Source organism: Balaenoptera borealis (assembly GCF_965194805.1).
Source record: "Balaenoptera borealis genome assembly, chromosome: 12".
Taxonomy (NCBI): Eukaryota; Metazoa; Chordata; class Mammalia; order Artiodactyla; family Balaenopteridae; genus Balaenoptera; species Balaenoptera borealis.
In genome coordinates, this window is record NC_138869.1 from 35,186,848 (window position 1) to 35,214,641 (window position 27,794).

At 43.7% G+C, this 27,794-nt stretch overlaps 1 protein-coding gene across 6 annotated transcripts in view; it reads right to left on the minus strand.

Annotated features, from left to right (window-relative positions):
• Positions 1-923: 923 nt before the first annotated feature.
• ABHD6 (abhydrolase domain containing 6, acylglycerol lipase) overlaps positions 924-27,794 on the minus strand; it is a 52,685-nt gene continuing 25,814 nt past the window's right edge. For 4 of the 6 annotated variants that reach the window (XM_082344810.1, XM_082344808.1, XM_082344809.1 and 1 more), the window contains exons 3-10: positions 27,570-27,722; positions 17,198-17,354; positions 15,717-15,830; positions 14,290-14,422; positions 10,736-10,893; positions 7,575-7,629; positions 7,267-7,367; positions 924-2,051 (exon numbers count right to left, since the gene is read on the minus strand). In XM_082344810.1, coding sequence (XP_082200936.1) covers positions 1,875-2,051; positions 7,267-7,367; positions 7,575-7,629; positions 10,736-10,893; positions 14,290-14,422; positions 15,717-15,830; positions 17,198-17,354; positions 27,570-27,688 — 1,014 coding nt within the window. In that variant the 5' untranslated portion in view covers positions 27,689-27,722 and the 3' untranslated portion in view covers positions 924-1,874. Of the gene's footprint in view, positions 2,072-5,235; positions 7,165-7,266; positions 7,368-7,574; positions 7,630-10,735; positions 10,894-14,289; positions 14,423-15,716; positions 15,831-17,197; positions 17,355-27,569; positions 27,723-27,794 lie in introns of those variants that run through there. The other 2 variants (XM_082344812.1, XM_082344813.1) reach the window with 2 other exon arrangements.

The following is a 27,794-nucleotide window of genomic DNA, read 5'->3' on the forward strand; positions in this document are numbered from 1 at the left end:
AAAATATTCAGACCAAGTCCTGAATTCCAATTTAAACCACAATGTTCACCAAAGTTCTCACTTTATTTCCAGAACTACATGGCTGCAGACTCTGTAAGAAGATTTGAAAGAGTGAATTTCCTGGGGAGTTTAGGTTCCTAAATGCCACAGAAGAGAGTCAAAAGGAACAGTTTGATGACTCATGCCTTTTGTTTTTGATATATAATTTCAGGACTTCCCTGGTGGTGCAGTGGTTAAGAATCTGCCTTCCAGTGGTTAAGAACCTGCCAGACACTGGTTCAATCCCCGGTCCGGGAAGGTCCCACATGCAGCAGAGCAACTAAGCCCGTGCACCACAACTACTGAACCTGCACTCTAGAGCCCGTGAGCCACAACTACTGAGCCCATGCACCACAACTACTGAAGTCCTAGTGCGCCCTAGAGCCCGTGCTCCACAACAAGAGAAGCCACCAAGATGAGAAGCCCACGCACCACAACGAAGAGTAGCCCCCACTCACCACAACTATAGAAAGCCTGCGCGCAGCAACGAAGACCCAAACGCAGCCAAAAATTAATTAATTATTTTAAAAAAATTGATATATAATTTCAATTGAATAAAAATTGCAAACATGATTTCTGGAAATGAAACTAGCAACTCATGCAAGCAAGCTCTTCCAATGCCTGTAGAACAAGCCTTACTTTAAAAAACACATTTTAAAGTTAACAGAACATCTGCCAACGTTGCACTTCATTAAGAGCTTAAAAACAGAAACCAGTAGAGGGGTGGGATAGGGAGGGTGGGAGGGAGACGCAAGAGGGAGGAGATATGGGGATGTATGTATATGTATAGCTGATTCACTTGGTTATACAGAAACTAACACACCATTGTAAAGCAATTATACTCCAATAAAGATGTTAAAAAAAACACAAAAACCAGAAACCACTTGCATGTTGCTGATCTAGACTTATTAAATTTATTTTATGTCATTGCGGTCACTTTTACAGCGGTTTAGATTTATTTTCAATCACATTACTGTTCACAGAATTCACAGAATTCATTAACAAACTAGTATTTTACATCCAAGGGTTTTCAATAGCACAGCAAGATAGAAAAGAGGTGCTTGGGAGCGGAACCCGAGTCTGATTATTTAGATAGATGTCTAGAACATTATTGCTTTATTAGTTCTTTTTTAAAAATAATAAATTATTCCCAGGGAACCCACCCTGCCAGGTGTTCTTTGTACTGCCCCTGTCCTGGGTTCACTCAAGACATACCTGACACAGGGGTGCTGGTCAAATCACCCACCTGTGTTCTCTGCTGCTCTGAGAGCTGGCAAGGCAGAACACGCCCTTCTGCGTGTGTAAATATTTTCTACAGCCTGCCATGTTCCTCCGTGGTCTTGCAGTTGACGGGCTGCATTCACATATGGGACTCTACGTAAAACTTAAATTAGACATAAACAAGAGGGGCTTGGTGAACGGGGACTAACGCTCCTAAAACAGCCACTGAGCATGCACAGGAGAGTGTCAGAAGCAACAGAAATACCTCGAGCCTCAGTCTGTGAGGAACATCTTAAAGAAAATGTCCTCGGTGGTTATGGTCCAATGTGGGCGCTTTGTGACATGAACTTGAAGACTTCTGGGTAGATTTCATGGATGGGTTTTCTTATTTCGTTCCATGTGAATGTGCATTTTGTGAAAAACATCTTGGAGTTTTCCTCGTGGCCCCCGCAGCTCTGTGGATCTGTAGAGACTGGGGCTGGAGGACTTGGCTTCCTCAGGGACGCTGGCGCTCCCACCGCATTTGGGGCAGGATCCCTGAGAAGTGGTGGCTGCGTCAGATTCTGGAGATGGGAGTGGATGCTGGGTGCAGAGTGCAGGCTGCCACTGGGGCCTCAGTCCAGCTTCTTGTCGTTGTCTGTGTTGTGCACAGAAGCTAAGAAGTCGACAATGAGCTTGGCTGTCTTCCTGGGTCTCTCCATCACCACCGAGTGCCCACAGTTTTCCAGGAGCTCCACCTGGCAGTTGGCAATCGACTTGGCCAACATGTCCGCCCCAGACACGTCGAGCACCTGCAGCATGAGAGAGGAAACTAGACGGAAAAGGTTCAGACCCCTGTGCGCTCCGTGGACAGAACTCCCATCCAGGCCTGGCAGGGGTGATTTTTAGGACCAAGTCACTTCAGTGTTGGGGCTTGTGGCTCTCTGATGGAAGTGACCACATGCCTCATGTTTTATCCTGCAACTCGGCGCTAGGAGGTGTGCTGCTGGCAGCATTACTGAGGTGGAAACACAGTCCCTGCCCTGAGGACATCCTGGTCTGGTGGGGAAGCCAGACAGGAGAGCAGACAAATGCAGCATGATGTAGCGAGGACTCTGATGGGGGAGGATCCTGGGAGCTGAGAAACCACACGGGAGGGGAATTCATAGAAGAGGGAGCAGCCCAAGGGTGGGAGGTCATGGCAAATGCAGGGGACAGCAAGGAGCCTGGTGCTGTCTGAGTGGGGATGGATGTGGGGTGGGACAGAGGGGGCCCACTCCTCCAGCCACGCTGGGAGTCAGGCCTCAGTCTGAGGGCAGCTGGGGGCCGTGGGGCTGTGTCAAGGACAGCGGCCAGTGATGTGATCAGGCTGGGCCAGGAGAACGCACCCTGCCCCTGGACTAGGGGAGCCCAAGCTGTGGGGAGGCCACACAGGAGACGCGCAAGAGGGGAAGACTAATTATCACAAGCTGGAGGAGTATGCCCTGAAAGTCCTTTGGGGGGGTGGGTCCCTGAGCTGTGGGACCTCCGGCACTGAAGTTTGTGAATAACAGGGAGTGCTTTTCCAACGTGGAGGCCACCATTTTTCCAGGGCCAGCACCTTTTGAACAATGCAATTTCATTTTCACCTGGGTTACCTTGCTACTTCAAAGCCAACCTACCGAATTTCTCCCCAACACCCTCCTTTGGTGTCACGTTTGTATTCACTCCCCTTCTCTTAATCACTTTCACCTTCAACTCATCCCAGACAAGATGGGCCCTCCTCTCCATCCGTAACAGCAAAAGCAAAACCCCAACAAACTCGAGCACGGTCTGTTTTTGAGCTTTAGTCTCATCAACCCAGATCATTAAAACCAAGATCTGCCGCCCACGGGGAAGCGGGGTGAGCAGAATGAAGAGCACCCTGGGCTGCAAAAATGCAACAAGGAACAGCTAACGGGGAGCATGACGGGATTTCGCCTCTCCCTGCTGCTCCCTGAGAGCCCACATCACCTATGGGATTTTCAGAATGAAGAAAGGCCTTTACTGTTCTGACTCTGATTTCTGACTGAATGACCCCCTGCTGGCCCAGCCTGGGTCCCACTTTTCCTATCAGGCGTCCACAAAGCTGCTTTCAGTCCCTGGCTGGTGCGGAAGGAAGCACAGGAGGCCTCCCTCCTCTGGATGCCCTCGTTCCCGTGCTGTGCATTCTCGGCTGCACCTGGCTGACGTGAGATAGCTGCACGCGGACGCCACCACCGCTGCCTCCCCGCCTGCGCCAGGCGCACAGACCTGGCTCCTCCTCCCCAGTCTCTTCTCCTGGGTCGTCCGCAGTCGTGAGCCTTTGTGGTGCAGCCTGACTTCCTGCCTGTGCTTTCACACACATACAGTGGGGATGTGCAGCCTGCCCAGGGCTCACAATGGTGGCTTTCACCTTGGTGTCCACAGGGGAGCTGTCTCAACAGGGAAAGCTTTACTCTAATTTCCTTTCTCATGACAGTCAACAGCATAAGACCGCTAGATACCCTTTAACAGACACTGTAATTCTGTCTGCCTGTGGGCTCCATTTCCCACCGCCTCCTCTTGCTTTTAACTTTCCAAGAACTTTCAGTAAGATATGATTTTTAAAGAACAGTTGCAAACCAAAGGGGAGCTTCTGGGGTATAAATGAGTATTTCTTTGGAGGGTTTATTATGGGTTGATTGTGCCCCCTCCCCAAATCCATATGTTGAAGCCCTAACCCCCAAAACCTCAAAACGTGACTTTATTTGGAAATAGGGTCGTTGTAGATGTAATTAGTTAAGAAGAGGTTACACTGGAGCAGGGTGGACCCCTAATCTAGTATGACTGGCATCTTACAAAAAGGGGAAATTTAAACACAGAGACACATAGGCACAGGGAGAATGCCATGTGACGATGAAGGCAGAGATGAGGGTGATGCATCTATAAGCCAAGGAACACCAAAGATTGCCAGCAAGCTCCCAGAAGCTTGGGGAGGGGCATGGAGCAGACTCTCCTTCAGAGCTCCCAGGAGGAACCAACCTGCTGATGCCTTGATCTCGGACTTCCAGTCTCCAGAACTGTGAGACAGTCAATTTCGGTTGTTTAAGCCACCCAGTTTGTGGTACTTTGTTACAGCAGCCCTAGTAAACTAATAGAGCCATCTGACAAAGCTTATCAAAATTGAAAAATGTACAAAGCCTCTGACCTAGCGATTCCACATTTAAGAACTGACCCTTCAGATATGCTCTCAACACTCCACAAACACACATGTATAACGATGTTCACTGACGTGTTGTTTAATGGCAAAATTGAAAATGACCTAAGTGACCATCAACAGGGCACTAGTTAAATATACTGTGGCAGAGCCATATAATGGAGTACTATGCAGCTCCCAAAAAGAACATAAAATTTTGTTTTGGGCAAGGATCATTCACAAATGATAAATCTAAGGGAAATGTTTGATGAGGAGGAGGATATCTGCACAGTCTCAAAGTGCCTCCCCACAGACTGCTTATCAGTTGCAAGGGGAGAAATAATTGGTCTATGATGAAGAAAACAAGACGTCGTGACCAGACAATCAAAATTCCCATCACCAGGACTTCCCTGGCAGTCCAGTGGTTAAGAGTCTGTGCTTCCACTGCAGGGGGCACGGGTTCAACCTCTGGTTGGGGAACTAAGATCCCACATGCCACACAGCGTGGCCAAAAAAAAAAAAATCCCCATCACCCGGTGGCAGAAAGACACTATCCCTCTGAGGATGTGATACCTTATCACCCATGAGATATTCTGGCAGGGATATATAACCTGAATTTAATCATGAGGAAACAGCAAACAATCTCAAACTGAGGAACATTTTGTAAAATAACTGGCCTGCCCTCTTCAAATATCTCAATGTCACGAAAGATAAAAACAGACTGAGGGAAACATTTCATATTAAAGGAGACGAAAGAGACATGACATGCAGTATGTGATCCTGATTCAGGGGGCAGGAGGAGGAGGAGTCTATGTAGGACGTTATTTTTTTTTTTTTCCACACACACACACTGTATTTTATTTTTACAAGAGATAAATAGACTGACACCAAGCATTGTACATGGATGACCACAACAAAAGCAACAATGATTGCAATTACCAAACATGAAACACACTCATACTATGTCATAATATTGACATTCAGTGTAGGACGTTATTGAAGCAACAAATAAATTTGGAATATGGACTGTAGATTAGTTAAAAGCTATTGCATCAATGTTAAACTTCCTAAATGTGACAACGTACTGTGATTATGTGAGAGAATATCCTGGTTTGCAGTAAATACACCTTGAAATATTGGGGGTAAAGGCACATAATGTAAGCAACCTACTCCAAATGGTCCAAAAATACATATTTCTAGGTCTGTCTAGATGAGGGTGATAAAGCCAGTGTGGCAACTGTTAAAAAGTTGGGAATAAATAAGATGTGGTACACACATACCATGGAATGACACTCAGCAATAAAAAGGAACAAACTGTTGGTATATGCAACAATACGGATAAACCTCAAAAACATTATGCTTGAGTGAAAGAAGCCAGATGCAAAAGACTACATGCAATACGATACCATTTTATGAAAATTCTAGAAAACTATATTCTAAGCAAAACTTCAGAAACAAACAGATCAGTGGTTGCATGGGGCTGGGGTAGGAATGGAGATTAACTGCAAATGGGCAAGAGGGAACTTTGGGGAGTGACCGAAGTGTTCTACGACTGGGCTACAGTGGGGTGCACAAGGTGAATTTTACAGCGTGTGAATTATATTTCAATAAAGCAGTTAAAACAGATGAAATTTGGTAAAGCAATATAGGAGTACTCTGTACTATTTCTACAATTCTTCTATAAATTTGTGATTATTTCAAAATGAAATATTTTTAAAAATAGAATGAGTAGATCTGTATGGGCTGATATGAAGTGATTTCCAAGGTATATCTTTCTTATATATGTGAACTAAGGTGCAAAACAGTATATATATAGCATGTTTGAAAAACTTACAGATAAACTTATTTACCCATATTGATATATGCTTAGAATAGGAGCGGGCAAACAATGGCCCCCGCCTGTTTTGTGACTAAAGGTTCACTGGAGCTCTGCCTGCCATTTGTCTGCATGTCCCCACATCTGCTTTTGCAACACACAGCACAGTTGAGTAGATGTGACAGAGAACTTATCGCCAGCAAAGTTGCAAATATTTACTATCTGGCCCTTTACAGAAAACATTTGCCAACTCCTGCCTTAGAAAATTTAAGAAATATACACAAGAGTGTAAGTGTTGCCTCGAAGAAATGGGAATTGGGATCTGGAATGTTAAAGAGACCAAGTTCGCATTATAAATCTTTTTGTACTCTTTGAAGTTTTTTGTACCATGTGATTATATGGCTTTGAGAAAAATAATTTGCAAAAATGATTTAAAATTGCCTTACAGGGTTCCCTGGTGGCGCAGAGGTTAAGAATCCTCCTGCCAATGCAGGGAACACGGGTTCGAGCCCTGGTCCGGGAAGATCCCACATGCTGTGGAGCAACTAAGCCCATGAGCCACAACTACTGAGCCTGTGCTCTAGAGCCCGCGAGCCACAGCTACTGAGCCTGCATGCTGCAACTACTGAAGCCCGTGAGCCTAGAGCCCATTCTCCGCAACAAGAGAAGCCACCGCAATGAGAAACCCGCACACCGCAACGAAGAGTAGCCCCGGCTCGCCGCAACTAGAGAAAGCCCGTGCACAGCAACAAAGACCCAACGCAGCCAAAAATAAATAAAAAAATAAAATAAACACATTTATAAAATAAAGCTTGTAAGCAAGTTTAAAAAAAAATTGCCTTACATTTTAAGAGGTCAATGTCATTGCGCTCAGCTCACAGAACGATGCTCCCTGTGAACACTGGCACCTGGACCAGGTGTGTGCCACCTCTTCCTGGGATCAGAAACCAGCCAGCCTCCCATTATAAATGACCTCTAGCTTTTCCTCAGAGCCCGGTGTGACTGGCACAGGAGGCCACAGGGACACGCTACATACCTGGTCTTGTTTGCCCCAGATGATCTGCGTCGGGACCTTGATCTTGTCCATGTTCTGATGGAGGGAGTATCTCGACTTCTCACTGACGATCTCCAAAAACACTTTTGAGAGAAGGAAAACAAAGTGAGTGCATGCTGGGCTGTGCCGTGGACACCACCGAGTACAGACGGTCTTTGAGTCTAAGCCACCGCCTTTTTCTTGAGGGGCCCCAGAAAACTATCAGTCTCAGAAATGTAAGAAAAAAGAGCCAGCCACCCATAAAGCTTGACTTGTCACACAAGCTCAGAGCTTAACGCAGGGCTACTTACGTTTTCGGTAGAAATTGTTATGAGGGATGCGGACATCGACAAGGCCTTGCAGGATCTGAGGATAAATAACCCAAAGTCAGAAGGCAAGGGAAGATTCATATCCTCAGGCCTCACATGGGTCTGGGACAACGAAGGAAAAGAAGTCCAGCAGTTTAGGGTTCCAGTAGTTTAGGGCATTGTCAAGGTTTGTAGGGCCTGGTCCTCCAAATTCCCATGATGTACTATGCAATGTAATGGGGAGTTAGGTTCATAAGAGGCTTTTTTCATCTCATTAGAAAGGAACTTTGGTAATACTGTGAAGCCAAAGGTCCCCTGCGGCATGTAAAATACACCCGAGATGGCCTGATAGCTGCTTTACCTTTGAGAAAATCTCCGCTTAGCCTGAGACACAATCAGCATGGAAATACTATCAAGTAATTATTCAGTAATACCCAATGAACAACAGGTCTATTTAAAAAAAATTAAACCATTGGGGATGAAGGGCCTCTCAAACAATGAAGAAATAAACTATTGGGGAAATTGTGGGAAGGCTTCCAGCGTCCTGTGCTCATTGTGTGACACTGCCCTGGCCCTCCCTGCCGCGGGCTGTGAGGCAGCAGCACACGTGGACAGGACAGGCCTCCAGGACCTGCGAGATGGGCCCAGAGAGGTGCTGTGGCCAGAAGGAACACGGCCCGCCTCTCCCCCCGCCTCAGGGTTCTTGAGGTAGTGTCCAGGGCTCATATTAGCAGCCATCACTCCTCTCATCTCCCTGGGAATGGTCTGAACCCCTTAAAGGCACTCTCAGGAGTCCTGTGCACTGATTGACGTGGGAACATCCTGCCATAACTGCTCTGGACTAAACGCACCCTCTGGAGCATGACAGAATCTGACTCCTCTGGAAGTGGAAGCCCAGAGGTGAGACCAATGGCAAGCTGTCCAACACACAGTGCTGAGGATCAGACGTTTTCTTTGTTCTATTCTCTATCCTGCACTCACGCATCTATCCATCTTCCATCCATCCTCCACCTCTGCCCCACCTACCCACCTACCCACCCATCCTCCATCACCTATCCATCCTGCACCTCTGAATCATATATGCACACGTCTACCCATGTATCCATCTATCCTGCATCCACCAACCCTCCATCCCTGCTGTCTCCAGACATTTTCCCATCCATCCAACCAAGCATTCAGCCATCCAGCTATTTTCAGCATCCCTAAGTCATCGATGCGCGCACATGCATCAGTTCATGCATCCATCTATCCTGTATCTACCTACACATCCATTCTCCATCCCTGCATTATCCAGGCTTCCTCCCATCCACTGATCCATTGAATCTATACCTAGGAGCTACCTCATGCGTGAACAGCCAAAGACAGAGTCCTTGCTCTTACAGAGGTAAGAACGGAAGACACAAACAAGCCAACAGAAGATCATAACACAATGTGACACAATGGGCTGAGTGCTCGGGTGCTCCAGAAGAGACTTTGGGACCTGCATTTATTTTCTCCCAGTGTTTTCACATCCTTGACAACTCAAAACATGGAAATTTCTAAAACCCTGTTTGGCCACTCTATTCTGGAAAGAGATCAGTGGACAGGGGATCAGTGCAACGTCATGACTGAAAAGAGGATTTCGTGGATAGAACATACCGCAGAATCTGATTCTGGGTGCTTCCTCAGAGATGGGCCACACCCATGAATGAGTCATGTTCACAACTTCTAAATAGAGCCCATTCTCTCAACTCCTAGGAGGACCCACCCACCCTGAGGCAGGGTCCAGTTCCTGCAACAGAGTGAGATAATTTGCTGTTGTGAGGTCTCAGCCTCAGACTCTCCTCTCTTGGTTTTCCACACACTTTCCCTACACAACCTCATTTGGACCCAAGACCTTTAATATCATCACTGGCTGATGGCTTTAATTGTACAACTCCAGGCCAGACTTTCCTCAGCTCCACCTGTATAGCCAACTGTCTACTTGACACCTGCACTTGATGGTCTCACAGGGAACTTGAACTTCAAACATCCAAAATGGAGCTCTTAGCTTATCGCTCAAGCCCACCATCCGTCTCCTTCTCTTACTCAGAAAACACTACCTTTATCCACTGAAGTACCAGAAAGTCACCTGTGACTCCTCACCTTCCCTCATCCTTCATTCCAATTTGCCAGTAAGTCCTGTCTTCTTCCTCCCAAAGCTTCTCCGGTCTTGTCTCCACTGCTGCCACCCCAGTCTACACCACCCTCATCTCCAAGCCACAACAGCACCTTAATGGGTTTCTCTGCTTCTGCCTGTGCTCACCTACAATCCTTCAGTGTTTCTCCTATTGTACTTAGAAAAACTCCAGTCTCCTTCCCATAACCTATAAGGTCCTACATGATCTAGCCCAGTGGTTCTCAAAGTGGTTCTTGGGAGTCCAAGACGTCAAACTATTTTCATAATAACACTAAATGTCACGTGTCATTTTCACTTTCATTCTCTCTAAAGCATACTGATGTTCAGAGCCTACATAATGAGGGATAATGTCATCATTCTGAAGGCTAATGAAATAAGTGCTGTGTATCCTTGTGTTTTAAGTTTTTCTGAGTTTTAATTTCTAATACGGTAAATATCAATAGTTATAACCTCTATAAACAAAAGCTTGTTGGGGTTCTCAATAATTCTTAAGAGTGTAAAGGGGGTCCTGAGATTTTTTAAAAAATGAGAATCTCTGATTCAGCCTCAGAATCCCTTTCCAGCCTTTTCTCAACCCATTCTTTCCCTCACCCTCTAGGCTCCAGTCACCCTGGCCTCCTTCCAGCATCTTGAATTGGCTGTGTTTTATCCATTGCTGCCCATGCTGCTGTCTCACAGAGGCTTATCAAAGCTTCTCCGGCCTCCCCTGTTTTCAGTCTCTGCACCATCTTCATTTCCTCTATAAAACTTATTACAATGTGTAATTATTTGTCTTCTTGTTAATTGTCTGCCTCCCCCACTGGCCTGCATCTGCCCAGGGACCTTCTCTGACTTATTTACTCCCCACGGTGCTCAAGCACAGTACCGGATACATCATGGGCATGATACAGATACTTGTTGAATGAATGAACAGATGAGTATAAGGCAGGAATGCAAGGAGAAAGCAGGTACTGGCCACCTGAGCCCTGGACAGAGGGCAGGCACACTGCTGCTGAGACCACGTTACCTGCTGGGGCACCTTGAAGCGGACATAGGAGCAGAGCTGGAGCATTTCACTCATCTCTTCTGGAGTGGATGGGATCAAGGGAATCTTCTCTACGGCGGCCGACTCCTGCAGTTCTTTGAGCCGTTGTACAAACTGATTATCAGTTGAGTACTGCAGACCTGTGAGATTCAAACCAAAACAGCTTGGCAATATATCTACCTTCTTACCAAACCCCATTTTATATAGAGAACTTCCAGTATCAGCCCAGAACTAATATATTTCTGGTGTTTTTCACCAGTAGATTTCTTTTTCATTGGTACCGACATCCTTGCTCAAAGTCAGAACCACACTCTGAGAAACACAGAAAATAATTCTTCGGAATATTTTAGGGGCTCGTTACCCAAACTGTGGTCCATGGACCAGCAGTACTGGGAGCCCATAAGAAATGCAGCATCTCAGCAGCCCTTCCCCTAAGTCTCTTAAATCAGAATCTCACTGAAGTTGCCAGGAGATTCATACGTAGGATAGAGTTTAAGGAGCACCAGTCTAGAAGACAGCTTGCCTGAGCCCCTTTCACATCTGTATGGTTGAGAGGAGACCTGGTGAGATAGGTGACTGGACTGGAGTGACTGACTACTCCTTCCGTCCGCCTGGACCCACTTGATAATCTCTTATTTGCGGTCAATCCATAAACACAGCGAGAATGAGTCCCCGTGTGAGCTGCCCCCCATGTTGGGGCAGTAGCTGCCCTCCACACAGTCCCTCCTCCTCCAGGGGAGCATCAGGCGATCCTGAGCCTGAACAGCTTTGAGACGGACCATTATCTTCTATCACCTGAAGCACGACACCAAGAGTTCACACGAGCTGACGTATACAGGAGGGTAAAACTAATTTCATTCCCAACACTGAGCAGATTTCTAGGTGTTTAACTTAGCTGAAGAGCTAGAGCTTTGCAAGAGAGGCAGTGGTATCCGTACTGTGCCACAGAAATCCACACTTTATAAACCTCCTATATTCAGCAACTCCTCTAAATCTAACATGGGTATCATGTGGCTCTCATGATGCCATGGGCAGATTACACGATCTATTTCCTTCTGCTTTAAAAATAATCCTAAACTAAATGTCATGTGGTATATCCTGAATTGGATCCTGGAACAGAAAAGGACATTTGTGGAAAAACTAATGAAATCCAAATAAAGCCTGGAGTTTAGTTAACAGTAATGAACCAGTGTTGGTTTCCTAGTTGTGACAAATTTACTGAGGTACATGAGCTGTTAAAGGGGAGAACTGGGTGAAGGGCATGTGGGCCTCTCTGTACTATCTTTGCAACATTTCTGTAAATGTAAAATTATTTCAAAGTAAAAAAAGCGTATCTTTTCATTTTCGTATATAAACAAATGTAATTCTAAACTTCTAATGGAAACTCTGGTGTAAAACTCTTCTCTGAGCAAATGAACATAAACTCAAACAAGACCTTCCGTAAGTGATTTAAGATCTGACCTTCCGTAAGTGATTTAAAATCTAAATAACCTTCCAGAGGGGCTATTCCTCCAATTCTCAAACTTTATAAGACTAAATGATTTCAGACACAGTGCTTGGGAAAAGGAGAAGAGAAAACCCTTTGGGAGCTTGCCTTCGATTGCAATGAGCTTAACAGACCTGAAAACTTAACTTTCAGAGTAAGTAAAAGATTTCAAAGGTAAATTTAGTTATGTTTCAGTGGAAGGTGTACAAGTTCAATTCATGGCTGGATTCTAGCGGGTAAAGGAGGTAATGAATATGAGTCATAAATAAAAGAGGTAGTGAATAGGAAAGGACTTCCCCCAAAAACCACAGCTTGGGCTCTGGAGCGAGACAGCCTAGGGTCAGTCCCTATCCTGACTCCAGCACTGACATAATTACTTCTATGTTCCCACCTATAAAATGGGCATACTAAATCGATCTGGGTAAGAATTACATATGTAAAAAGTCACTGAGATATACACTAAAAATCTGGACAATTTACTATGTGTAAACCATACTCCAGTAAAGTACTGGGGGTGGGGAGGGGAGCAAGCAAAGGAAGAAGAAAGAAAAATTAAGGTTTTTCACACTAACACACTCTAAATCCAAGTTTGAAGGCTTATATATAAAAAAAATTTAAAATCTAACTTTAGTGCTCGCTTCAGGGGCATATATACTAAAATTGGAACAATACAGAGAAGATTAGCATAGCCCCTGTGCAAGGATGACACGCAAATTCATGAAGTACCATATTTTAAAAATAAAAAAAATAAAAATCCAACTTCAGATCATAATTTCAGGGGACATGTTACAGCTCAAGTTGACATGAATACCTTTAAGAACAGAGAAACTAAAGTTTGTTGATTAAAAAAAAAAAAATCTTGTGGGACTTCCCTGGTGGTGCAGTGGTTAAGAATTCGCCTGTCAATGCAGGAGACACAGGTTCGAGCCCTGGTCTGGGAAGATCCCACATGCCTTGGAGCAACTAAGCCTGTGCCACAACTACTGAGCCTGTGCTCTAGAGCCTGCGAGCCACAACTACTGAGCCCATGTGCTGCAATTACTGAAGCCCCCGTGCCTAGAGCCTGTGCTCCACAACAAGAGAAGACACAGCAATGAGAAGCCCATGCACCACAAGGAAGAGTAGCCCCCGCTCGCCACAACTAGAGAAAGCCCGCGTGCAGCATCGAAGACCCAACACAGCCAAAAATAAATAAATTAATTAATTTAAAAAAAAATCTTATAATGAATAAAGATCTCTGAGTTTTCAGCAAAAAAAGGAGGAGGCATAATAATAGTACCTTCACCTCATAAGGTTAAGGCAAGAATTAAATCCATATAAATCCATATAAATTCTTAGCTCATAAGAATTCAATAAATGTTGTGTGTTAATATTATCATTATATTTCAAAGTATTTATATGTCATAAGGTACTATACACTTTTAAATTAACCTCAAATTCTTTGTGGAATAAGGCTGGCTCTGTATTTTAAAACTCAAGTGCTCGCTTCGACAGCACATATACTAAAATTGGAACCATACAGAGAAGATTAGCATGGCCCTTGCACAAGGACATGCAAATTCGTGAAGCGTTCCATATTTTTCAAATGTAAAATAAATAGCTAGTGGGAAGCAGTCGCATAGCACAGGGAGATCAGCTCGGTGCTTTGTGACCACTAGCACAGGGAGATCAGCTCGGTGCTTTGTGACCACCTAGAGGGGTGGGATAGGGAGGGTGGGAGGGAGGGAGATGCAAGAGGGAAGAGATATGGGCACATATGTATATGTATAACTGATTCACTTTGTTATCAAGCAGAAACTGACACACCATTGTAAAGCAATTATACTCTAATACAGATGTTAAAATTAAAAAAACACTCAATATGGTTATGATTATGGTTATACAACTATTGTTTGTATCACTGAAGCAATCTGATTAGTATCTCTAAAATATCGTCGAAAAGATGATTCTAAAAAAACAGTCATAGCAGACACTGCCATTTATGTCTTCAGAGATTCAGACCCCGCTGTGCTCAAGTCACTCATAGGGTTATTTCAGCCTCATAACTCACCAGCAGGGCACACAAGAGACAGGCTGCAGACGTCTGATGGGTAATAAGCAGCATACACCCCAGCCACGTGGCCGCCCATGGAGGTGCCTATCAGGTGGAAGGGTCTTTTGTTCAGCTTGAGGCATTCTACAAACTAGGAAGGGAAATGAGAAAGAGGCTTGGTTACACAGCTGTGGACAATGACAGTGGTGATTACAGAGTAGAAAACCTCTGTTCTTCCTATGCGGACAAGTGAAAAGGACTGTTGATGAAAGGGAATCTGGAATCTACTGCATCTATTATCCAGATGAGCCCTGTTACATGCATGTACTTCTCTTTACCTGGCACAGGTTACTGAAGGGTCATTTGTAAGTATAAAATCAACAAGGATTCCCCTAATTCATCAGTCAGCAAACTTTTAAATAAAGGTTCCAAGAGTCAATATTTTCTTCGGAAAATTTTTGTGGGTCACATGACCTCTGTTGCAACTATTCAACTCTCCTGTTGTAGCACAAAAGCAGCTAAAGACAACACGTTAATGAGTGAGTGTGGCTGAGTCCCAATAAAACTTACCTTACAAAAAACTCGGTGGCAGGCCAAACAGAGCCCACGGGCCACAGTTTGCTGACTGCTGCCCTAATTTACAGGCCTTCCCATCCATCCAACCATCCATTCAGATAATGATCCACCCATCCGTCTATTCAACCATCCAACCACTCATCCAACCATCCATCCAACTTTCCATCTATCCAACCATTCAACCAACTCTCCACCCATCTGCCCATTCACCTAAAAAATATTTATTGGATGTCTATTATGTACAAGGAACTATGGTCAGCTGCTGAGGATACAGCAAAGAGTCAAAGAAACAAGGTTCCTGACCTCAACAGAATACATAGTTCAATGGGAGGAGAGGGGCAGGCATTAAATAAATATCCTCAACTGGGGAAAATACGTCAATTTGAAGCTTATGAACAACTAAATTTTGAAATAGTTCATGAGCCCCATGACCTTGAAAGCCCAGTCAGAGGCGGCTGAAGACAGATACTAAATTAGAACAAAATGCAAAAAGCACCCTCCCCATCCTCTACAATTAGGCAGACATGCTGTTATTGTCATCATGTAGCTGGTAAGCAGAAAAACAGACTCTAAAAAAATAAATGGTCTTGAGGAATTCTAAACTCCCTTTCTGAAGAGCTGAGAAAATGCCCAGATTGTATTTCTTTAGAAACAACTGCAATAGGCTTAGAGGAGAACAGTCTGCAATAAGCCCTGGTCCTCCACAGCTGACCAAGGATACCACTGGGCTGCTGCCATTTTGCTTGCAATTACTTGCAGGCAGAATGCATTGGAGAATGGTTGGAACTCCCTTGCCTGCTCTTCAGACTTGGGCATGCAATGGTGGGCAAGACCCACCTGGGCAATTTTTGGTGGAGCCTCCTGCTTACCTGGTGTATCCTCTTGGCTTGCCCATCTATGGACAGATCATCCAGGGAGGAGCGGGTGGTGCCCTCATGTCCTGGCATGTCCACGCAGACCAAGTGCAGGTTCTTTGGAAGGAACTGAGGATACACAGGCGCAGAGTGTCAGTATGTGCAGTGTAGAACATGTCTGCCCATTTTTCTGGGGAGGCTACCCCTACTTACCAAGTGACCTGGACAGCCACTCCCGGGGAGGTTATGAACCTGGACCACCCAGTATCTTACCCTAGTAACGTCTGATGTGAATAAACATTGCCAGTAGCCTTATAGGGAGCAGAAACCCCCAAAATCTAATACAGAAATGGAAGGGGACTCAGGGGATGACTGGAAAAGGGGGACAAAGGTCAGGGTAGCAGGCCTGCGTCCTTTGCTCTTTCTTGACACCAGCTGGCAGGTATTACATCCTTCTCCTTTCCCTCACCCCTTCCACACTTAACTCCAGTCACGCAGCCACTGACTTGGGACTATAAGGGATAGTTCTGTTCTCCCAGAGTCCTGTCCAGCTGCAGCGCCCACAGGAGCAATGCTTTTCCTAAGAACCATGTCTGATTGCCCTAATTCTGGTTTCAACTTTTTTTTCCTGCATTAGGTCTAATTCCTAGGGTATTTTTATCCTAAACACCTTCTTCCATTTAAATATGTGTCACATTTAACCAGGAACCTGAGAAACATCAATTATCAATTAACAAATATCCAGTTATATGAAAGATGGAGACAGCAAGTGAGAGGTTGATTAAGGCATGAGGATGACTGTCATAGTGAAATTTGGAAATAAGAACATAAGGAAGTAGAGGATGTATGAGCTTTTTCCTCCTGGTGTGAAGCATACTTGGGATCATTCAGGTATGGTCCTGCTTGAGGTGGGAGCCTGCTTGAGTGCTTCCCTCCCAAGACCTCTCCCAGCCCCCATCTTCACCAGTAAAGCAAGTTGCCACACCCAAGTAAACCAGGACAGAAAGGGAGTGATTTGGAAAACTATCCCAGAAAGCTGCCAGATCAAGACTGTTTCTCTAAAGGGCTACGGAAAAGAAAAAGCAGAAATAGAAGGAAGACGGAAGGAAATGGGGAGGGGAGAAGGAGAAACAGAAAAGGGAGGAGGAGGGGAAGGAAGGGGAGAATCTTGGAGTATAAAAAAACAAATGATTTTTTAAAAGCTGGATCTTGATAGTCATGACAGGCCTGAGATGAAGCTAAGTGTCTGAAATCTTCCCTAAGAAATACTCATACGGTGAAACGATTTTTAAGGGACAGATTTTACAAATAACATTCAATTCAATAGATTTTGTCTGATAAAAGGATCTGAATAATATACTGCATTAATTTTAGGATGATTTGAGCCACAGTTCTGGGTTCCCCTTGCTTTCTACCCCTGATGACATCGTGTCCAAGTGGAAACCTCTTCTTGACTGAGTGACACCCTCTGAAGAGAGAAGGTTCTAGGACTGCACCTTGACCACGCTGAGCCACATGTCCTTATGGGCAGAGAATCCGTGGAGCATGAGGATGGAAGGCTTGTTCCCAGGCCTGCCGCGGAAGGAGTAACAGAACTGATAGTCTTCGTGGCGCACATAGCGCACCTGCATGCCCAGTGCCCTCCGCCAGTACCTGGGGACAGAAAATACAGGCAAGTCAAAGTCACTGAGCTCCAGAGAAGCAGCTTCGGGAGGGGGACTCTGTATAGTCTCACTTTGAAGTAAGACCAACACTTTTCCCAGCCCTCATCCTCCACGCATGTCTCTGGAGCCCCCAGAGCTTCACCCTCAAGGAGCACTAAGCCAAACCATTCCAGAAAGCACCTTACATGATTATTCTGTAATTAACATGTATATATGTTACTAAGCAGCCTATTAGAAAGGGAAAAGGGGGTGTTTTCTTAAGAAGCATGACACATAATAACCCTTTGTTAACATGAATTTCTAGCAGTTTAGAATCGCAGTGCAAAGAAGGAGCAGGCAATGGGACCTCACTGGGTGTCTGACTTGAGTCCTTTCTCTGCCTTGCTTGTTTGAGCTTCAGCAGAATTGGAAACGGCTGGTGGTAAGGCTGGGAAGGACTCCAGAGACGCCAAGACAAAGGTGGTTTCCCCTCGAAGACAGCTGGCTTGCAGTTCCTGGTGGGCCATGTTCATTGACACCTGAAATCTGGGACGAGCAGCTGTGGACTTGTGGGCGTCAGTGACTCTGGGTACAGGGCAGTCGCGCTGGAGTCCTAGAGGACCTCACTGCAGAGGTACTTTAACTGGAAGGAAATGCATCAAAAGACTTAAAGGTAAAGTGTGTTCCCTCTTGTCACCTACAACTTGCTACTCATGGAGATGAAGAATCGGACTCATCAAGGCTGCAGTTGCTGGTGGTGGTGTCATTCCACATCCACAAATCTCTGGATGGGAAGAAAGGACAGAACAAAGGACAGAAGGCTGTCTGATGGATGCCTGGATTCCTTATTGTCTCAGGGCTCAACATACCTCACAGCTGTCCAGTGTGGGTGATTCCAGTGACTGCTGTGAAAAACACTACTTTGCCTATTTGTAATTCTATTTGAGCAAGCTGGAAGTTTAATTAGCCTTTCAACCCACCAGATTTCTGCATTTGAGTCTTAACCTTATTTATTTATCTATTCTTGTGAATTTGTTTTTATTGGGATACAGGAGATGGGTTGGGAAGTACCTCCGCAGGTTACGCCTCACCAGGGAAAGGTCCATTCTAATCTTCCTGGGGTAACTTTTGGAACTTTTTCACTCCTTGGAACTGCTGCTCTTGCTGCCAGCAGCCTCCTCCGGTCCACAGCTTACAGCTCCTCCTTGGAAAAAGATTTCTTTTTCTTGGGTTTGGAGAAAGAGACTGAAGAATCTTCCATGCCATTCTCCTGAGAAGCCTCCTGGGGCTTTCACTGTCTTCTTTCTGGATCTTGCACTTGTCTCCTCGCACTCCCCCTGAGCACTGATGTTGTTTTCTGAAGATGCAAGGGGAACTGCAGCCAACTGTTCTTTTCCTTCTTTAAGCGTTTCTTCTCCTGTTTCTCCAGCTTCCTAGTAATCTCAGCGGCGGCTTCCTCTGCCTGAACCATTGCCTCCTTCATGACATCCAGATTCTTTCATGGAACCTCTCCAGTCTCATAGAAGGACAGCTGCTCCTTGACTTGTTCTTGAAGCTTCTCCACAAATACACTAGAGGGCACCTCAGAGAAGCAATCAATTTATGAGGATATACTGCATTTGTTTGCCAGGTATTGGGAGATGCAGCCTTTGTTCTTAGCAGCTGCCTGGCCAATGAACGTGGAGTGGAAAATCAGACCATATTTTGGGGTGTTATCCCTTGTCTTCAGGGCTCTGGAAACTTGGTCCCTCTGCTGGGCCCAGGGAATCACTCAGACACAAGGACTGGCCATCAGAGTCTTAACCATATTTAAATGTTACTGTGGTTTCAAAGAAGCTCTTCATTCTCAAGTATTGGATTTTGATTGATTTGACTGCTTAAAAAAAAAAACTGTTTGGATTTTAATTGTGATGCAGAATTTATGATAACAAACATTTGGTTTTGTACAGATGTTATTTCCACTATGGTGGATAAGCTTGATAAAGGTCATATACCCTCCCCTGCCTTCCACTCCAGATATATTTTTCCTAGAGACTCTGAGAGTGAGAACGTGTTTCTTAAGAATTATCTCATCAGTCCTCTGGTTTTATTCCTTACAACATATGGCAGCTGGTTGAAAGCTCAGCTTCTGTTGGTTACATAAGATTTGGCAGTGCTGGAGTTTGGCCTGAAACTGATTTCAGTATGAAATTACCATCTAAACAAATTGAACTCTCTGCATGAAGAATCTCTCCAAGATGAAAGATAATTAATTCTATCAGAGATTCACTCTGTGGTATACTTTGCACCAAAGAGGTAGCCAAGTCTTACAATAGCAAATAGACTAAATGGACCAACTTTAACCCTTTGTGTAAAATAAAGGGAGAGGGAGATGAGGATATATATTCATATTTACTCATACCTGCATACAAAATGCATGGGAGCATATACAAGGTACTACTAAAATGAGTATCTGGAGCGGAGGTGGGAAATACTGTGAGAAGTAGGTGGAGAGGGAACAGCGGTGGGAGGGAGACTTACCATGCTTTTCTTAGTACTTTTTCAATGAATATATTGCCTATTCAAAACATTAAAGACACAATAAAACTGGCTAGCTTAACAGCTCTTATGACAAAACATGCATATTTCATGATATGAAATATGATATGGTAACATGAATTTGTTCACTCATTCATATCCCAGCTCATTCATTTACTGGCTATATGATCATGAAACTCAATTTCCTCATCTATAATATGGGAAAACGTTGCATTCTATTAAGGATATGGTTAAGGTTAAAAGAGATAATCCATTACAAAGTCTGGTTCAATGCCCAACACACGGGAAATATTCAATAAATGGTAGTTTTATTATTATATAAAAAAGATTCTGTCCTTCAAATATATCATTTGCCAAAATTCCAGGGAAAATTGTGGAAAATTTTGTGACAAATATGATAGCCATATAAGTGGAATCATACAATATTTGTTCTTTGGTGTCTGGCTTATTTCACTTAGCATAATGTTTTCAAGGTTCATCCATGTTGTACCCTACATCAGAATTTTATTCCTTTTTAAGGTTGAATAATATCCCATTGCATGTATATACCACATTTTGTTTATCATTCATCTGTTGATGGATATTTGGATTGTTTCCATTTTTTTGGCAATTGTGCATAATGCTATGTACATTGGTATATAAGTATCTGTTTGAGTCCTTGCTTTCAAGTCTTTGGGGTATAGAAGTAGAATTGTTGGATCACATAGTAATTCTGTGTTTAACTTTTTAAGGAACCACTAAACTTTTCCACAGTAGTTATACCACTTTACATTTCTACCAGCAAAGCACAAGGGTTCCAGTTTCTCTACATCCTCACCAACACTTGCTATTTTCCATTTTTTTAATAATAGCCATCCTAATGTGTGTGTAGTATATCACTGTGGTTTTCATTTGCATTTCCCTAAGGACAAGGATGTTGAATATACATTTCTTTTTATTGAGATAAAATTTACATACCATAAAATTCACCCTTTTAAATGGTACAACTGACGTGTTTTTAGTATATTCACAAAGTTGTACAACCATCACCACTAATCCTGGAACATTTTTATCAAAAAGAAACCTGACTGCAAAATAGACACAGATGTAGAAAACAAACGTATGGACACCAAGGGGGGGAAAGGGGGGGTCGGGTAGGAAGAATTGGGAGATTGGGATTGACCTGTATACACTAATATGTATAAAATAGATAACTAATGAGAACCTGCTGTACAGCATAGGGTACTCTACTTCACTTCGCTGTATACAGTAGAAACTAACACAACATTGTAAAACAACTATATCCGCCCCCCCCCCCAAAAAAGCAAATCCTTCTCGCCATTAAGGTGATAGTTGTAAACTAAGTTGATAGTTGTAAACTAAGTTCCCACTTCTCCATTCTCTGGCCATTGAATAAAGCTTGCACTGCTTCAATCTCAAAAAAAAAAAAAAAAAAGAAAAAAGAAACCCAACTGAACTATATACTTACAAATAGTTAAAAAGGTAAATTTTATATTGTGTATATTTTACCACAATTAAAAAAGAAAAAGAAAGAAATCCATACCCATGAGCACTCACTCACCATTCTCCTCTGCAGCTCCTGGCAACCACTAGTTTACTTCAAGTCTCTATGGATTTGCCTATTCTAGACATTTCCCATGAACGGGTTCATTCAATATGTGGCCTTTTGTGTCTGGCGTATTTCACTTAGCGTGTTTTCAAGTTCATCCATTATAGAATGTATCAGTATTTCATTCCTTTTTAAGGCTAAATAATATTCCATCGTATGGATATGCCATATCTGTTTATCCATTCAACTGTTGATGGACATTTGGGTTGTTTCTACTTCTCAGCTATTAGGAATAGTGCCACTATGAACATACATATACAAGTTTTCCTATGGACATATGTTTTCTATTCTCTTGGGGGTTCTCAGTTCATGTAGGAGTAGAATTCCTGGGTCATATAGTAGCTTTTTTAAAAAAAAACCTTTTGAGGAACTGCCAGACTGTATTCCAAAGTGGCTACATCATTTCACATTCTCCACTAGCAGTATATGAGGGATCCAATTTCTCTACATCCTTCATTGTTATTTTTTAGAGAAACTTTCAATATAAGTATAAATAATACAGAAAAGTACACATATTATAAGTGTACAGCCTGATGAATCTGCACAAAGTGAATGAACCCATTATCTGCCACCCAGATCAAGGTCTAGACCACAACCAGCATCCCAGATATCCACCTCACGCCTCGCCCCATTAATACCTCCTAAAGGTAACCACTACCTCATTTTCAAACAGGAGAGTTCTGCATGTTTTAGAATTTTATCATACAATAAGTTCTTATTTGTATCTGACTCCTTCCACTCAATATTATGTTTGTAAGGATCATTCATGTTGTAAAATGTAGCATTACTTCTTTCCATTTTCATAGCTATATAGTACTCCATTGTGTGAATAATGGTATGACTATACCTCAATTTATTTATCTATTACAGTATTAATGGACATTGGGTGTTTCCAGTTTGGAGGTATTATAAATGGAGCTGCTATGGAACATTTTTGTATATATCTTTTGATCAATACATACACACACTTCTATTGGGTGAAATTAGTGGGTCATTTTGTCAAACAGTTTTCCAAAGTGGATGAACCAGTTTACACTTCAGTCAACAATACAGCAGATTCTAGTTGTTGCAAATCTATAGTGGGTTAATAGTATCCCGGTAGAATTCATGTCCACCTGGAAACCGTGAATATGACCTTATTTGGAAATAGGGTCTTTGCAGATGTAGTCAAGTTAAGTTGAGGTCATAGTGGATTAGGGTTGGCCTCAAATCCAATGCGACTGGTGTCCTTATAAGAGGGAAATTAGGACACAGAAACACACAGAAGGAAGAACACCATGTGAAGACAGAGGCAGAGACTGGAGTAACACAACTACAAGTCAAGGAATGCCAAGGGTTGCTGGCAACCAGTAGAAGCTAGGGAGGGGGAAATGGAACAGATCCTCCCTCAGAGCTTCCAGAAGGAACCAACCTTGCCAGCGCTTTGATGTAGTATTTCTAGCCTCTAGGACCGTGAGAGGATAAATTTCTGTTGTTGTAAGTCACCCAGTTTGTGGCAATTTGTTACAGCAGCCCTAGGAAACTAATACAACATCCTTGCCAATACTTGGAATTGTCAGTCAGCCCTTTTCATTTTAGCCATTCTGATGGGTGTGAAATGGTATCTCACTGTGGTTTTAATTTGAATATCCCTTAGGGCCAACAAAATTGAGCATCATTTCACATGTTTATTGGCCATTATCTCCCCATCTTTAGGTCAAGTGTATATAATACAACATAACCGTGGGAGTAATATTTCATCATACTCATAGGTTCTGGGGATTACGGAGGTAGTTCTTGGTGGGGCTGTTTTAGTAATTCTACCTGCCAAAGGGGTCAAGTTTGACTTTTTTTCAGATGGGTATCTAGTTGACCCCGTCCCCTTTCCCTGCTTCAGAGCAGTGCTACCTGTCACAATTCAAGAGACCATATCTATCTACATCTGCTACCGGACTCTCCTGTCCCGTTGGCTTATTTGTCCTTTGTGCCAATTTCACATTGTCTTGACTGCTGTTGCTTAATAACTAGTCTTGATAGCTGGTAGTGTAAATCATCTAGTATTGTTCTCGTTCAAGACTGTCTTGCTTAATTTGGCTCTTTGTTTTTCCTTATAAATTTAAGAATCAGTTTATTAAATTCTATAAGAAAGAAACCTGCTGGGATTTTAAAACGTGTGTACACTGAATCTACAGGTCACTCTAGGGAAATCTGACATCTCTCTATTGGAAAGCCTTGCAACTCACAAATATTGTCTATCCCCTCCATTAATTTAGGTTGCTCAAAATTTCTCTCACTAATACTTTGTAGTTTTCTGAGTAAAGGCTTTGCACATTGTTCTTTAGATTTATTCTTAGGTATTTTATATTTGTTGATACAAGATATTTTCATTTTCTATTTGTTTGTTGCTATTATATAAGAATACAACTGATTTTTGTTTACTTATCTTGTATTTAGCAATCTTGCCAAATTCACATTTTTTTAAATTAATTAATTAATTTTTTAATTTTTGGCTGCTTTGGGTCTTCGTTGCTGTGCACGGGCTTTCTCTAGTTGTGGTGAGCGGGGGCTACTCTTCGTTGTGGTGCACGGGCTTCTCATTGCAGTGGCTTCTCTTGTTGCAGAGCATGGGCTCTAGGCACGCGGGCTTCAGTAGTTGTGGCGTGCGGCTTCAGTAGTTGTGGCTCACGGGATCTAGAGTGCAGGCTCAGTAGTTGTGGTGCACGGGTTTAGTTGCTCTGCAGCATGTGGGATCTTCCCGGACCAGGGCTCGAACCCGTGTCCCCTGCATTGGCAGGCAGATTCTTAACCACTGCGCCACCAGGGAAGCCCCTCACATTTTTAATTCTAACAAATTATCGATAGATTCTTCTGGACTTTCTACGTACACAATCATGCCATCAAAAACAACATCAGTTTTATTTCCTCTTTTCCAATTAATCCTCTTCTCTCTCTTATATGTACGATTTCTTATCTTGATCGCACAACTGAGCTTCTTTGGGAAAACAAAAATCTTTAAAAATCTCAGTCTTTTTCATTCGGTGAACAGTTTTGACAGTTTACACAACGAAAGCCAGAGCAGCCCCTGATGTCACCCACAGTGGCCACGGCATCTCCAGTGTGGCTCTCTGTGGACTCTCACAGCCACGTATTTGCCATCTCCTGCAGGAGCTATCAGAGTCCCCATCTCTGTGGAACTGTGCTAGCCACGCTCCAGGGACACTTAGACCCAGAGAGAGTTCTCTGAAGGCTGGCTGTGACCCACCAGGGACACTGTGCCCTGAGGAGCTCAGAAGACCCAGAGGGAAGTCCAGGCGAGAGCGCCCCGAGATGCCTTCCTCATACCCATATGCTCACTCGGCAGCGTGGCTTGGGGTATCAGGGATGCCCAGCTACCTCTACTGCCTGCTGTTCCTGTTCACATCGCAATCCTGAAAATCAACTTGGCTAAGCCAGGTCTGCAGGGTGAACCTATGGGTGGTCGTTACGGGCAGCGGAGTAAAATGAAGGCCTTTGGAGGAGTAGCTGTGGTTAAGGGACATAAGTGACTCACAGCAAAGCTGCTCACCCTATGACAACCACTGTGAAAGTGTCCCTTGCAGTGAGGTGATTTGAAGGAAACAGGCTGTGCGTTTCAGTGGGGTGGGGGAAGCCGCTCACAGGAATTCCGGCGACTCTGCAATGGCATTACGGGTTCTATTACTATAATCACAGCCCCCCTGCCACAGCGCTACCCGGCATAATCCGAAAGGATTTCTAGGATTTTCACCCTCCCCAGCCAACTGGGTTTCTTCTTGGCCTGTGTGGCTGAGTTCACAAAATAAAGAGCGTTGTGTTCATTCTCCGGCTACAGCTCTGAGTGAAGTGACCGGCATGGGCAGGCTTTAAGGTCACCTGCATCTGCGCCATCAAATAATAAAGGACTGAATGTTCTCTGTGGCGCCTCGCTGGGTTTTGGTGGTATTACTTGTTAATAAAAGTGAATTATTTGCTATGAGGCATTATTCATAATAGCAAAAAGTGGAAACAACACAAACGTCCATTTGGATAAATAAAATGTGGTATAACCATACAATGGACCATTATTCAGCCATCACAATGAACAAAGTACAGATACACGCTGCAGCATGAGTAAGCCTTGAAAAGCGCAAGAAGCCAGACCCAAAAAAACCACAAATCGTACGATCTCATTTATATGAAATGTCCACAACAGGCAAATCCGAAGAGACAGAAGGTAGATTACTAGTTACCAGGGGATGAAGAGAGGGAGTAGAAAACTGGGAGTACCTGCTAACAAGTAGGGGGGTTCTTTTGCGGGAGATGGAAATGTTCTCAATGAGATAGTGGTAATTCACAGTACGGTGAATATATTAAAGCCAATTAAATGCATACTTTAAAATGGTGAAGTTTAAATTATATGAATTTTAACTCAAAAAAGTGAATTATTTGCTATGAAGTTAATTTTCTCTTGAGAGATCAAGCATCAAAATTATTCTAACATTCTGACTCTGAAAGCCTTCTCCGTGATGGCCCAAGGAACTTGGGTGTTGGGGGACTCTGCAGCAGAGGCTGGTTTCCGCATGTGGTGGCGGGTAGAATAATCACACCTCTGCATGCAGCCATGTACATGATTATGGGTCACATCACTGAACTGCATTCTCTGCTTCACTTCAAGAAAAATGAAATTTGCATGTGGAGGTCCACGGTGCCTCTGCAGGGTGGAGAGGGGCACACCACTCTGGCCTCTCCATGTCAGGGGCCACATGGGAGTCCTGGCCCCAAAGCACTCCTACTGCCAGTGCTTCAAGGGCAATGGCATTTAAGCAGCCAGAATCTTAGCTTCATCAATGCGGAGGCGGGTCCTGGGTGACCCTATGAAGGGGTCATCACCTCCCCACAAGAGTGAGTGAAACATGAAAGCTCCCTTCTGTTCAATTAGCTTCTTTTCAAGGATCAGAGCCCGGCTGGCAGGCGGAAAATTCCACACTCTAATGAAACAAAAGGGAGCCAGAAGGGAGGGCAGATAAAGGGCACAAGCACAACCTCCCTGCATTCTTCTCTCGGGGCACAGAAGGCAGTCCTAAGTTCCAGAAGTCGTGATAAAATCTCAGTGTGTTTCCCTACGGCACAGAGAGGAACCAGGTCTATTTCAGTATTTCCTTCATCATGGGACGAATCCATGGGAGTGTAAGAGGTGATTTTATTTGGTAAATGGACTGTGGCATGAAAAGTCCCTGAAGCACATCATGAGAAAGCTTCTCTCTTTTCAACTGTTAACCTTCTGACTCCATCAAGGAGAAAGGCTCTATACCTTTCACACCTCTCAGACTTTGTACCAAAGAGAAAGGAGAGAGTCTTTGGTAGGCAATAGTATCTAGGCTAGAATTTATGAACATAGTTTAATGGCATTGTGCTTATTTTTACTTTCTTATATTAATTTAATATTTTTGGCATGTATGGCAAGCTTTCCACTTAAGGTAGTGATATGTCACTCTTAAATTGATTGAAGGTTTTCTTAAAAAGTCACTCTAAAGAAAATACAAAACAAAAGTAGAGGTGGTACGCAGATAGAGCAAGAAGCATAAAGGTGATTCAAGAATGACAGAAGTTTTGGAAACTTCTTTTCCTTTCCATCACTTTACTAATGAACACTTTTTTTTTTTTTTTGGCATCCCTGGGTAGGCGCAACTAATGATTGCTTTTAAAAAAACCTAAAACCATTCTGTCCTACCCATGCCATCTCCATGATCCTGCTCTTTCTGACTCATTTTTCAGTGCATTTCACTGCACCTGTCAAGACATCACTGGATCAGAATCCAACGACCAAGAAAAACCAAAGGAATTCCCATGAATCAGTGACATTGGGAGACAGAGTGGTCTCCTGAGCAAAGACACCATCAGAAACCTGGAAGAATTTACCTGGGGAGAAGCTACCACTACTTCAGGAACACTCCCAACATTCAAGAAAGGATGTCTTTCAACTTTTCTGTAAGTTTGAAATATTTCATGATAAATGTTGAACAGCCACAACCAAAAAGGACAAGCAGAGAAGATGGCGTGGCCATGATACTCCTGAAAACTTGAACTATAAAATGAACTTACCAGTAATAGATTCTTATCAGTGCCGAAGGCCACAGGAGAAATGAAGCTACAAATGCCAGGATTGGGATGGCCAGCGTCCCGCCCGCGATCACAAACATGTTAACCACGTCAAGATCCATCCTGCTCTTTAGGGCTGGCTGACACCTGCAGGGGCTGAAGAGAGAGACAGTATTGAAAAACTCCGTCTCAGGGACTTCCCTGATGGTGCAGTGGTTAAGAATCTGC